The 12,592-nt window shown below is 46.0% G+C and overlaps 1 protein-coding gene across 6 annotated transcripts in view; it reads right to left on the reverse strand.

Annotated features, from left to right (window-relative positions):
- The window catches only part of CFAP65 (cilia and flagella associated protein 65), a 32,551-nt gene that overhangs the window by 12,182 nt on the left and 7,777 nt on the right, over positions 1 to 12,592 (reverse strand). For 5 of the 6 annotated variants that reach the window (XR_005257619.1, XM_038143161.1, XM_038143158.1 and 2 more), the window contains exons 10-21: positions 11,279 to 11,479; positions 10,519 to 10,875; positions 9,643 to 9,780; positions 8,535 to 8,780; positions 7,900 to 8,124; positions 7,505 to 7,657; positions 6,088 to 6,253; positions 5,401 to 5,529; positions 4,681 to 4,906; positions 3,624 to 3,752; positions 3,166 to 3,342; positions 2,432 to 2,498 (exon numbers count right to left, since the gene is read on the reverse strand). Coding sequence is in view for 5 of the 6 variants with exons in the window: in XM_038143161.1 (XP_037999089.1) it covers positions 2,432 to 2,498; positions 3,166 to 3,342; positions 3,624 to 3,752; positions 4,681 to 4,906; positions 5,401 to 5,529; positions 6,088 to 6,253; positions 7,505 to 7,657; positions 7,900 to 8,124; positions 8,535 to 8,780; positions 9,643 to 9,780; positions 10,519 to 10,875; positions 11,279 to 11,479 (2,214 nt within the window). In the remaining variant the exon portion in view is untranslated. The remainder of the gene's footprint in view (positions 1 to 2,431; positions 2,499 to 3,165; positions 3,343 to 3,623; positions 3,753 to 4,680; positions 4,907 to 5,400; positions 5,530 to 6,087; positions 6,254 to 7,504; positions 7,658 to 7,899; positions 8,125 to 8,534; positions 8,781 to 9,642; positions 9,781 to 10,518; positions 10,876 to 11,278; positions 11,480 to 12,592) is intronic. The other variant, XM_038143160.1, reaches the window with a different exon arrangement.

Below are 12,592 nucleotides of genomic sequence, written 5' to 3' on the forward strand. Positions count from 1 at the left end.
GGAGAACACATGCTGCAGATGATAACATCTCACAATACCAAAATAGCAGCTATGAAGTGAAGTGCAAACACTTGCAGTTTATAAAACCTGTGTGCTCAGGGATTCTCCTTGGGATCCAGCCCTTCTGTCCAGGGAGTTCTGTGAACCAGCCTACCTCAGCCAGCAACACATGCAGCTGGCTGGGCTTTTCCTACTAAAACTGCTGGGGGCTGCAAATTCTGCCTGGCCAAACAATCTCAGAGCTCTGAGAACAAGCAGTCTTACAGGTGAAGAGGCAAAGGACAATCTCTGAGAGCATTAGGTAGTAGGAGGCCTTGTTTCCCTGCTGCACAAGGAATTAAGTAACACACAAGTCCTACAGATGTCTCCTCGTACAGCCAGAAGAAATTGCCAATTGGAAATCAGTTTGGGTCCTTCAGAGTACCTATAAATCATCAGAGGACTAAAAACTGGCCACTGAATGGGGAAGAAATAACAGAGAAGAAGCTTCTCCTGAAAATTAAGTTGGGTAAGCAGAGGAGCAGGAGGTCAAAATCTATCCATGTAGGTAAACTCATCGCAGAAGTGAATTTAAACCCAAAGGAAAAACAGGCATTGGCTTGCAGGTGGCTAATCACACAGCTCTGAAGCCAAATAATTTGGAATTTGACAGAGTAACCAAGCAACACCCCAGCCCAATGGGCTCCTCCTCTGTTTATTGTTGGAAACTTCCAAGGCTTAACTTTTGGGGTGACACTACAGCATTTGCTCAAGGTTAGCATATGCTTAAGGTTAGCATATGCTCTGCACATTTCACCAGAATCACAGGTGAGGATTTGCTCATCCCTAGAATGTGAGCACACTTAGGGCAGTTTCTGCCCCAGGAGATGGAAACTCTGTGCACTTCATGCCATGACTGCAAGGAAAGCAGGCACACTGTGTTCAGCCCCTCAGCTGCCCTCTTTGCAGAAGAAGTATCTCCCATTCCCACTTCCTGATATCAGCAGTTCAGTAGTGGCACTGCATCTCTGCAGGTTGCAACCACCTGCACTGCTCCATGTCTCTGGACTGGATCTCCTATTGCCAGAGCTCAAAGGCACCAGGGATCTTTCTTTTCATCCCCAGGGTATCCTATGCTTTTCTAGCCCCTTCTGCAGTGACAGCATGATGGAGGGTGGTGGCCTCTGGTAGCCACCAAAGCCACTGGCTATACAGCAAGAGAGGATGTATGCCCTATAGGCTGCTGGTGCTCCAAAGCCTCTTCCCTCACTGGCCAGCTGGTGAAAGGCTCACAGTCACTCTCGGGATTGTGCCAGGCAGGCAGAGCACAGGGAGCCTGTCCAAGGGCTTTGAGGGAAGGCACAGTTAAGCCACTGTTTGAACAGCTTGGTCAAAGGGTTGGATTTTCAGCTGACAACAGTCCTGAAAGAAAGGAAAAATAAAAGAGATATGTGAACACAATGGTCTCATAGGAAACTTCAGAGACAGACAGGAAGGCTCAGCTGGGCATGAGTGGTGCCTGGCAGAGCACAAGGTGACTTTGACTCTAACTGACAGTTTGAGAGAGGGGGAGAGAGAGAAATTAGTTCTAAGCCTGAGGACATGCTCAGGGAAAACACACCACAGATCAGCTCTGGGATGCTTTAGAAAACAGCCAAGCAGGAAGAATGAGTAAGAATCTCCTCTATCATTGGTAGGAGAAATAAGTGGATGGACAAAGGCTGCAGCCAACCAGGAACCCAGGGACTATCTTCTGAGCTTGGGGAAGGAGCTGATCCTGTAACCCCAGACCTGGAGGATGCTCTGCCACCCTGTGCATTCCCAAACTACCATCACAACAGGTGATGATGGTATATTTGGAGAAAAGCACATTCCAGGGTGGGGTAGTAGAGTATGGAGGATTGATGAGATGGAGGGATTCAGGAAAGCTGCATAGGAGAGAAGCAGGATGGCTGCAGATCTGAACTCCAGGAAGTGCATGGAACAACTCACAGTGAGGCAGATGAAATAAGGGGAGGCATGCACAGGAATCCTGACCATAAGTTACACCAGAGTGTGGAAAACATGCAGGGACCATAAAACCTGGGAAGGCTGTTTTGGACTTGGAGTTATCTTGAAGGAATAAGCAATTCTGCACTAACACCATTAATAGAACACAAAGGTTAATAATAAATAAATAATAGTCCTCTTGATGAAGAATCCAGCAGATGCAACATCCAAGGGCCATTCTGCCAGTGCACTGCCCACATCACTCTGTGCTGGAACCACAAGTTTGTCAGAACATTGTTTTTATGTCTCTGCTTGGCCCTCTCTTACTGCCTGGCTAGTGCAAATTCCAGGGGAAGGCCACAGCCCCCCGTACACTATGCGGATTCTGGGGAAAACACCTATTAATTCAGTTCCTACCTGCTGTTGTTCAGCAAATGGAAGGAAGGGACACCTGCTATCTTACCAGAATCTCATGGCCATAGGAAATCTTCAGCAGGACAGGGAGGCGATCAGTGCCAATGAAATCATGTCTAGCAGTGAAAGAGGAGAGAGAGGAAAACAGTAGAAATCAACCTTGTGCCCAGGATAATAGAGTCAGAGTCACACAGAACATTAGAGACAATTCACTTCCCCGCTAAAGAGTCACTGCTGCGTAAGGGCCGCAGGGAGGTGGGGGGAACCCAGCGGTGTTTGGGTGGGAATGAGTGATACAATGTTGATTTTAGTCATACACCTATTTAGGGACCCAAGTTTTTATGCCAGCAAAATGCCAGAACTTCTCAGATATGGTCTGCTTTGAGAGGGGCAGCATTCAGCTTTCTTCGTACCTTCCACAGGCATGCAAGGGCTAGCAGCTCTAGCTGATGACAAAAAAAACAGAATATCATTACATAATCAAAAGTGCAGGAAGTGCAGCATCTTGTTCATCTCCTCAACTGTCAGGTCAGTTGTCCCCAGCATGTCACATTAAATGTCTATTGCTCTGCAGTGTCAAAGGACATTAAAACATTCTTCTGAGGAAGACTAGCTCTGTGGGGTCCAGAAACTGGACACGTTCAGGAACTTTTTACTTGCCCAGCCTCTGCTGAGGAACATACGATGAGAAAGGAAAATTTGGCATGGAAACTCAGGGGACTGATGGCATGTGTTGTTCTGGCACACAGCATGAAGCTCTGAAGAACAGGTACTTGTCATCACCTGTGTGAGAGCTGGACAGATTTCTCCATCCCTGGAAGAAGTGTTCCTGACTTTGGGGAAACACTGAAGAGCTGGTTATCCTGAATTCTCATCTGGTGCAGCTCCTGGGGGGTAAAGTCAACATCTTCTGCCCAGCACTCTATGTCCATCTTCTGATCAGAAGGAAACAAGAAGGCCCTAGGGAACCAACCAGCTGGTCAGCAACAAGGATATGCAACTTCCCCAGGGCTATGGTCACATATTCAATCCAAATGGGCTTAGCCCATCTGGGGGCAACACCACATTTCATCGGCTCTGATCTGGATCTCCCTGATTGCTTTCCCACCTAGACTCATCAACAGATCTCAGCTGCAGCTGTACCCACAAAACCCACCCTATTAATCTGCAAATTTCTCACAGCCCTTTGAGCACTTCCAGACCCCCAGAAAGAAGGCTGAGCTCCAGTGAGCACTGCTTACCAGTCCACAGGTACCACACCCTTGTTCTCCAGCAGAAGCATCACATTGGTAGGCTCTGAGCCTACCGGGGCAGACCCAAAGTCAAAATCCAGCAGGAGAGGGGTATACACTGGAGGGATCAAGCATGTGCTGGTAACAGGAGAGAAAAAAGATATTAAACTGAAACAGGAGGAAGGGTCATCAGGGCATGACAGGGGAAAGGTCATTCCATACTGGATGTCTTCCTTATAATTCTTGTCTGACCTGATGTTCTTGACCCTTTTGAGAAAAAGGACACTGGGCATAAGGCAGACCTGATTTTCTTTTCAAAATCTTTTATGTATATCTTATGAAAGTGAGTGACATACGAGAGTCCTACTTAGCCTGAAGTGTCTCCTCAGCTCCTCAGTATAAGGAAGTCACTGACACACTGGAGCAGGCCCAATGGAGAGCCGCTAAAATGGCTGAGGGCTGGAGCACATTGGCCAAGCTGGATGGGGCTCTGAGCAACTTGGTCTAGTGGAAGGCATCCCTGTCCATGGCAGAAGGGTTGGAATTGGATGATCTTTAAGGTCCCTTCTAATCCAAACCATTCTATGATTACAAGGATGGACAAAAGGACCTGGATTTGTTCAGCATTATGAAGCAATGGGTCAGGGATGGCAACTGCACAAGTTGCAAAACAAGATATTCTGATGAGATACTAAGGAAAGGGCTTTTACCATGGAAGTGGTTAAACAGGAGTTCAGACAAGCCATGGTTTCTCCATTCTCAGAGATATTCAGCACTGAACTGAATAAGGTCCTGGGCAACCTGATGTATATGTCCCTGCTTTGAGCAAGGGGCTACATCAGAGACTTTTGGAGGTCTATTGCAATTAAATTATTCTCTGTTTCTGTGGCTCCTTTCAAGGGAGCTTAAGCAGAGAAGTGGAAGTGAGTAACTGCCTGCAGCAGTTAGGATGGAAAAACAGGGTGCCATGCAGCAAGGAGCTACGACACATGCCAGTAAGCCACAACATCTCTGTCTGGCTCATACAAGGGACTCAAAGATCCACTGAGCCATTTCCTCATCTCACCTGTGCCTTGTGGGGACTTTGTAGGTGAGCTCGCCAGGAGTTGGGTCTCGCTCCAAGAATTCATTCAGTGTGTCCAAGGAGAAGCGCTTCCAGATGTGCACCTTGCTGTTGCTGCTGGCAGTCCCTGTTGTACAAGCATCTGTGATGCGCAAAGTTGGGTAGACACCTGCTGCTACAATGTAGCAGAGGGCCTCCTGCGTCTCTTCTGCACTTGCAAGATCTGCAGCTTGGGAGAGAAAGAAACACCAAAAAGTAGTCATGTACCATTAAGGGGCTGCTGCCTGGGTCATTTTGACCGCAGCAAAGAGGAAAGAGGCCCTACCAAGAACAACAAAAGAATGGGCATTGTACATAGTCTTTTGTTTGGCAGCTTCTCAGAACTCCTAAACCACTGACTACTAGTTGTACCTTGACTTCTGCATTTAGACATCACCAAAAGACTATGAATGTGATCATTTTCAACAGTGCATTTACACAATTAAGTTTTGCACTATGTGAGAAAAACCTTTTTTGATTTAAACCTACAGCCTGAACATTTTATGAAGTGCCCCTTGTTTTCACACTGAAAAATCATAAACAGTTATTTATATCTTGTGCTCCCTTTTCATTCATATGACATTACATTTTTCACCTTCCAAGCTGAAAACTCCTTGTCTTGCTAGTCTCTTCTTTTACAAACACTGTCCCCTATCTCTGAACACCCCGAAACGTCCATCTCACCTCTGGATGTGCAAATATCATATTTGATTGTCCAGGTGTATTGCAGCCGACGGGCTGGCCTTACTTTTATTCGGACAAAAGCTTTTGATCTTGCGGGAATTGTTCCTCTGGAGTGTTCCAGCTCTAGAGCTGTAGGATACAAGAGGTGGTATGAGCTCTTGGCATTACTGTCTCTTACACCACACATGTTGTGGCACACAGATCCCTAAGTCTACCTGCACTCTAGCCACTGCCACCCCTTGCCTAATAGTTAGGATTAGCTTCAAGTGCTGAACTTTGGATTCCCAGACTACAACTGTAGCCAGCTCATTGGGAGTACCCAAATTGCCTCTGGCCAGCAAAGAGCAAGGAACTTCCCAACTGGAGGTCCTCTAGAAAGGCAGCTAAAAGCTGAGCTCCAACATTTCTTCTGGTAAGGTCCTTTATTTAACTTCTTCCTCTGTTGGGAAATTGTATCTTATTTCAAGGTCCAGATTGGTCTAACTTCAATTGTCAGACTCTGGATTATGCTTTTTCCAGCAAGATAGAAAAGTCACATCCTATACAAAGGGGCAGAAAACTTAAGGTTTGAGAGAATCAGTGCAAGCCAACCAGCAAGCAGTCCAACCTCCAAGTTAATTCTAGATTGGTTTTGGAGAAAAGAGGGGAAAACTAAGGTCCTGTCTCATGTTAATTCCTTTACAGTACCCAGTAGATCGTTGCGGACCTCCTCAGGGTCATAGGGCCCTGTGAAGAGTTGTTCCACACTGAGGATGTAATTCACAGTACAGATTCCATCATTTAGCAGTACAATGCTGCAGCTTTTTTGATCACCAACTAGAACATTTCCAAGGTCCAGATATTCCTGTTGTGCCTGGAATACAAACCCACCATGCTGAGGTCATTTTAACATGCCAGGCATGGTGGTTGAGTGTAGCCACCACTTATATCACCACATGCCGATCCCTTGGCACATGCAGAGCAGTGCAAAGGACTCCCTGCTTTGTGTAGGACCTGGCATGCCCTGGGAGATAGAATAGTTAAGGTTAGAAAAGATCTCTAATATCATTGAGTCCAACCATTGACACTGTCAATGCCACCACGAAACCATGTCCCTGAGTACCACATGCACATGTCTTTTAAATACTTCCAAGAATGATGACTCAACCACTTCATTGGGCAGCCCATTCCAATGAGTGACAACCCCTTTCCTGAAGAAATTTTTCCAAGCATCCAATCTAAACCTCCCCTGGTGCAATTTTAAGTCATTTACTCTTGCCTTATTGCTTATTACTCAGGAGAAGAGACCAACACCCACTTTTGCTTACAAACTCCTTTCAGGTAGCTGGAGCACAATAAAATGTGGAACAGGTCTGCGAGGGACTCAATCCCTCCTCCAAATGCTTTCTCCTACTGTTTTTTAGGCTGTTTGCTGGGTAGGATGTAGCATATTCAGGGCTGTGAGAACACAGCTGGTCAGCTGCACTTGGGTCAAGGCTGAGAGATTTTTGCTGGCCCTTTTGTGACTGCTTAAAGAGTACCCCTCTCTTTTGGCTAGTTTTGCACTCACATACAATTTATAATGACTAGGTACCTCAAAGACATTATCACCCATCAATCAACATGATTGACATTGAGCAATGATTTACAAAGTATTCTTTTATTTACCACTGGTTTGTTAAGAAACCTGACTAAAAATGAAAGTGGCTGCACAGACCTGCAGATAACAGGAGGAAAGCCACGTGGAGGTATACTGGCTATACCAGTTTCAAAGGTCTACTACTCTTAGAAATCAGACTAACAGCAAAACAAATGGAGAAGGAAAACAGGCAGAAGGAGAGGTGATTACCAAGGAGCCAAATGGCTTGTTTGGTTTAGTCTGGAATAGAGCAATCCCAGATGATTTGTTAAGGTTGTATTTGAACTGGCAGGACATTTACAACATGTTGCCATTAGGCCACTAGAATGAGTACTGTCATTGACACTGAAAACAATGTCTGGGAATTTTGCTGTGAATCCTTATTGGCTGCCTCCAGTACAGATTGTGCAAAAAGGGAAAGTCCAAGACCTCTGTCCCACCCTGGTCCCCCCTACTAGTACTCAGTGGGCCCATCATGTTCCTTACCCTGATGGTGCCCAGTGCCCCTTCTCCAATGACCCGTAAGACATAATGGACATCTTTGGGAGACACGGGCTCTGGGCTTTTCCACTTCACAAACACCATAGCTCGCAGCACAAACTTGGTTTTCTTGTTAGGAGTAAAAGTCCAAGCCTGAGCCTGCAATCACAAGAGGGAAGAGTGCCCACAGGAGCTCCAGTCCAGAGATAAACCCAAACACCTCAACTACTGCATTCAATGCAATTGTCCCTTCCTCCACTGTAGCTAACCTAGTTCTCTACGGACACACCACCTCCATCTGCATCAAAGATTCACACTGGAATGAACATCCAGATATTCAAAACCAGGCTGAGGTTGTGTTGCAGAGAGCAAACTACAACTTTGGTAGAATTTGAACTTACCACGGCTTCATAGGGCTGGAGGATCCCTGAAGTGGGGCTGACAGACAGGATCTTACTGTCTGACTGACGGATCCTCCATGTGAAAACCATGGGTAGCCTTGTGCAGTTTTTAATGGTGTACATTCGTGTAGAGGAGGCCCCTATTTGGAAAGGCTTGAAGTAGAGAATTCCATTACCTTCTAAGAGCAAAAGAAGGGACTGCCCACAACTCTGGAGAACAATCTCCTGTGGAATTAAAAGAAAAAGTAACAGACATTAGCTAGAAGTCTCAGCGACCTCTGGAGGAACCTCACAAAGATGTTGCTCCTTCCGAGAGAGAAGTAAGAAAAATCTGGATCTTAAGAAGGAGGGGAAGGGCTTTAGGCTGTGCTGTCAAGTCAGGCCCTTAGCATAATACAGTGTATTCCAAGAGATGGAAATGCAAGGAACAAGGGGTACAGGATGTTTGGCACCACAAAGGCCTTTTTTCTGCAATGTTGACTTCATATTCAATTTTGAAAATATTCTTTCATTCCTATTTCCAAAGAGAAAAATATAAGGAGATGTAATAAGCATCCCAGTGCAAGTCACTATGAAAAGGGAAGACTACAAAGGAACAAAACATTCCTCACCATCTTCCACTTCCCTCTCCTTACCTTGGTGTATGCAGGATAAGAGTTCAGCTCCAAAGGCAGGACATGCTGCTGCAAGACTGTGTTAACTGGGTGAGTGGAGAGAAAGAAAATCTGGTGGCCTCCTGGAATGACATGTCCTAAGCTGGGCTTGACTAAAACACAGGGACAGGCAGTTTGGTTCACACTGAAGGTTATCAAAGAGGTGTTCGTGTTGGACAACAGCATGCTGCAGTAGGTATCAGTGTCACAAACCACAGGAGGAAAAGTCTGGTGGAGACAAACAAAAAAGGTTGTTTTCACTGGGTTTAAAACCAGCTTAAAGAAAAAGTTTTCACTATATTAAGTTCCAGGTTCCAATAAGCACTATGCTGAGTCTATGGAGATCTTTCTAACTACTTCTTTTCAAGAAAAGAAATTAAACCACCTAAGGGTACACAAATTATGGTCTTTTCCCTTCCCATAGTGGCCCTCATGGGCTCACGGGACTGGTGAACCTATTTTCCATCAGGCTATGCTTTATGCCCATCCAGTAAGCAAGCTGCTTGCTGGTGCCTGCAGTTTCTGCATGGATGGAAGGAGGATCATCCTGGAGGAAGAATTCCAGCAGGCTAGAATTTGCTCCACTTTATGCACATCAAATAAAGGCTGCATGGCCTAGATTAGCTGAAGAGATTTCATAAGAGCTTCTCAAGACTATTCTTATGTCTTAGGATCAGATCTGCCTTAACCTCATAGAAAAATACCTTACTGTGCTACAGAAACAGCAGGAAGAGAGAGAACCTTCCCCTGTATCTTACAACCACTTCTCTTCCGTGAGGACTCTGTTTGCCCAAGTGCATGCAGGTTTTGAGGCTCCTGGGATCCCCTTGTTAGTGCCTATGTCCACCTAAACAGAAAAGAAGGTGATCCCAACAGCTTTCCTCTCAGAACTAATGAGATGATTAGTACAGCTGACATGGTGGAGGTTGGGAAGCTAATGCAGGAGAAACAGCATACTATTGTACCACAGCAGGAGCTTCCACACCATCAGACACCACCAAAGTCACATCCCAGTGCAATGAGAGACAAAGTAAAGAATTCAGAACACTGAGTGTCTCTGCAAAGATCCAAAGGTCAATCAGTTACACACTTTGGGGACATCCAGGATGTACTGTGGAATTATGTGCTCCTGTTTTGCTTCATATGTGTGTGCTCTCAGCCTCACAGTCAGGCACCACGACGGACAGATGGTGGCATCACTCTCAATGTTGCTGTAGTGTCTCATCACCTGCAGACACACAAGGGACAACACAGTGTGTGCAAGAAGGGAGTGTGGCAAGGTGCCTTCACAGAATCACAGATTAATCTGAGTTGGAACAGTGCACATACTACCTCAAGCAGCTGCTGGTTCAATAGGGCTAAGGAATTCCTTATTCCTTAGCCTGGGGCTAAGGAATTGACATTTTCAGGGAAGAAGGACTGACCAGTGCCAGATGAGAAACGAAGAGAGAGAGACTGGCAAATGCTAAGTTTCACTTACCAGGACATTTCTGGGTGCTAAATCTCCTGTAACTGCAGACTTGTGTAACGTGAATCCCACGTCACTTGGGAGAAGAGACAGTGCCCTCAGCAGCTTTACTTGTGGAGGGCCAGACACAAAGACCAAGCTCTTGCTCATCACCCAGGCCACAATAACCATTCTTGTGCAGGCTCACATCTACACTAACAGTGCAGTAATTCATAGTAATTCCTCTTTCAGTGAGGTGTACCATGCGTCATGTTTCCTAGGGGTAAGAGCAAGTGTGCTTGTGCAAGTGCAAGACCTGTGACTTGTTCTGTCATTTCTCTGCCAGGACACAGGTGAAAGAGAAACTTTAACCCAACAGTGTATCAAAGCAGTGGCCAAAAGAGTTAATAGAGGTGCTAGCTTTAAAGGGTTTAAACTGAATTTTAACTCCCCTGAAATACTTCATTCTGCAAAAAGTTGCTTGCTAGGTCACCTCTAGTCTTAGTAATTCCTACTAACCTTATAAACAGCAAAACCTTCCAGCTCTGCTGCAAAAAAACTGTTGATCTGAGTGGGCCTGCAAAAGACATGGAAGGTTGAAGACTTCAATGGTGGCACGTCGCAGACTTCAGGGCGCACATGGAAGACACTGCCATGGTTTGGAGTCCAGGCAACAATGATATTTCCTTTGGTGTGGTTGGTCACACAGAGAGAAAGAGATTTCTGTGGTGGCACGCAGCATCCAAAATCATACTCCCTGGGGCTGACACTAACATGAACAGGAAACAAGGCCAGGTCGCTGCTTACACCATCGTAGAAATATTCAGCCATGGCATTGGGTTCAAAGTATTCCTTGGGCGGCTGGTCCTCAGAAATCTACAGGACGGAAATATCTCAGTGTGAGTAGGGAAAGTGTGCCTGTGGGAGACACCAGGTGCTGATTGCCTTCATGAGTAAGAGGGCACTTCAGCAAGAGTTCCTAGGACAGCTCAAAGTCTAGGCTTCAAGGAGGCTTCTGTTTGTAAGCCTCAATCTGAAACAAAAGAGGAAGCAAAAAAATGATTGAGTTAAAGCCAGAAAGAAGCTTTGTGGCTGAGATGGGAAAAGAGCCAGCTGACAAAGATAGTTTTGGTGTGTACTGGGAACATCAGCAGAAATACTAAAGAAATCAGTCTGGCACTTGCAAGTCCTTCTAGATCTGTCTTCTGTACAACACATACCCAGCATGTATAGAGAAGAGCTGAAAGTGTCTTAGATTCCAGGAAACGGCAGCTCATACCTCAGGGGCCAGCATGAGGGCTCCCTTTTCATCCATCTGCAACTTCCCATCCTTCAGCATTTCACTCAGGATATCAGGAGGGTAGAAGGTCAGTCCCCTCACCATGTTGGTTCGGTACCAGGAGAGGTGTCTCTTCTGAAGTGTGGCTGGCTTAGCTGTGTCTGAATGGCAGGTACCAAAAAAATCCACATACAGGGGTTCCTGGGAAAACACAAGACGGGATAATAAGAAATAAACTGTCCTGTGATTGCTTTGAGAGTTTCACCATACCAGTATCTCACTTCCAAAACCATGCTGGGAAAGGCTTAGCATCTGCAGTTTTAGGCTGCCATTTACTTTATGTCTCTTTGTGAGACAAGAACTTTCTTGAAACTGGAGTTAAAATTGAAGGCACTCAGTGCACAGCCATGCAGCCAAAGTTAGGAGAGAGACCTAAACAGACAAGAGCCACAAAGGATGCACCTCACCCTATCCACAGGCATTACTGACTGTGCACATCCTATTGCTGACAGGAACCTGCACCATGGGGATTCTGCTTAACAAGAGTCCAGGTCCTGCACTTGGGTCACAATTACCCCAGGCAGCATTACAAGCTTGGGGCAGCGTGGTTGCAAAGCTGCTCATCAGAAAAGTACCTGTGGGTGATGGCTGACAACAGCTGAACATGAGCAAGTGTGCGCCTGGGTAGCCAAAAAGGTCAAGGGCATCCTGGCTTGTATGAAAAACAGTGTGGCAAGCAGGACCAGGCCAGTGATTGTCCCCCTGTACTCAGCAATTGTGAGAATATGTCTTGACTACTATGTTCAGTTTTGTGCCCTTCAGTACAAAAACAACAGTGAGGAGCTGAAGCATGTCCAGAGAAGGGCAATGAAGCTGGTGAGGGGTCTGGAGCACAAGTCTTATGAAGAATGGCAGAGGGAGTTGGGGCTGTTTAGCCTGGAAAAAAAGAAGGTTCAGGGGGAATTTTATTGCTCTCTACAACTACCTGAAAGGAGGGTGTACCTGGGTGGGGGCTGGTCTCTTCTCCCACGTAAGAAGTGATGGGACAAGAGGAAATGACCTCAAGTTGTGTTTGGGCAGTGCTTAAATTGTTCACCAAAATGGTTGTCACCCCAAGCTGCTCAGGGATGTAGTTGAATCATCATCCCTGGAGTATTTAAAAGACCTGTAGATGTGGCACTCGGGGACACGGTTAGTGGTGGGCTTGGCAGTGCTGGGTTAATGGTTGGACTCAATGATCTTAGAGGTATTTTCCAATCTTAAGGATTCTATGATAGCTATCAATGAAAATGCAGTGGGAAGAGATTTGCAGGG

This window comes from Motacilla alba, chromosome 7, assembly GCF_015832195.1.
Source record: "Motacilla alba alba isolate MOTALB_02 chromosome 7, Motacilla_alba_V1.0_pri, whole genome shotgun sequence".
Classification (NCBI taxonomy): domain Eukaryota; kingdom Metazoa; phylum Chordata; class Aves; order Passeriformes; family Motacillidae; genus Motacilla; species Motacilla alba.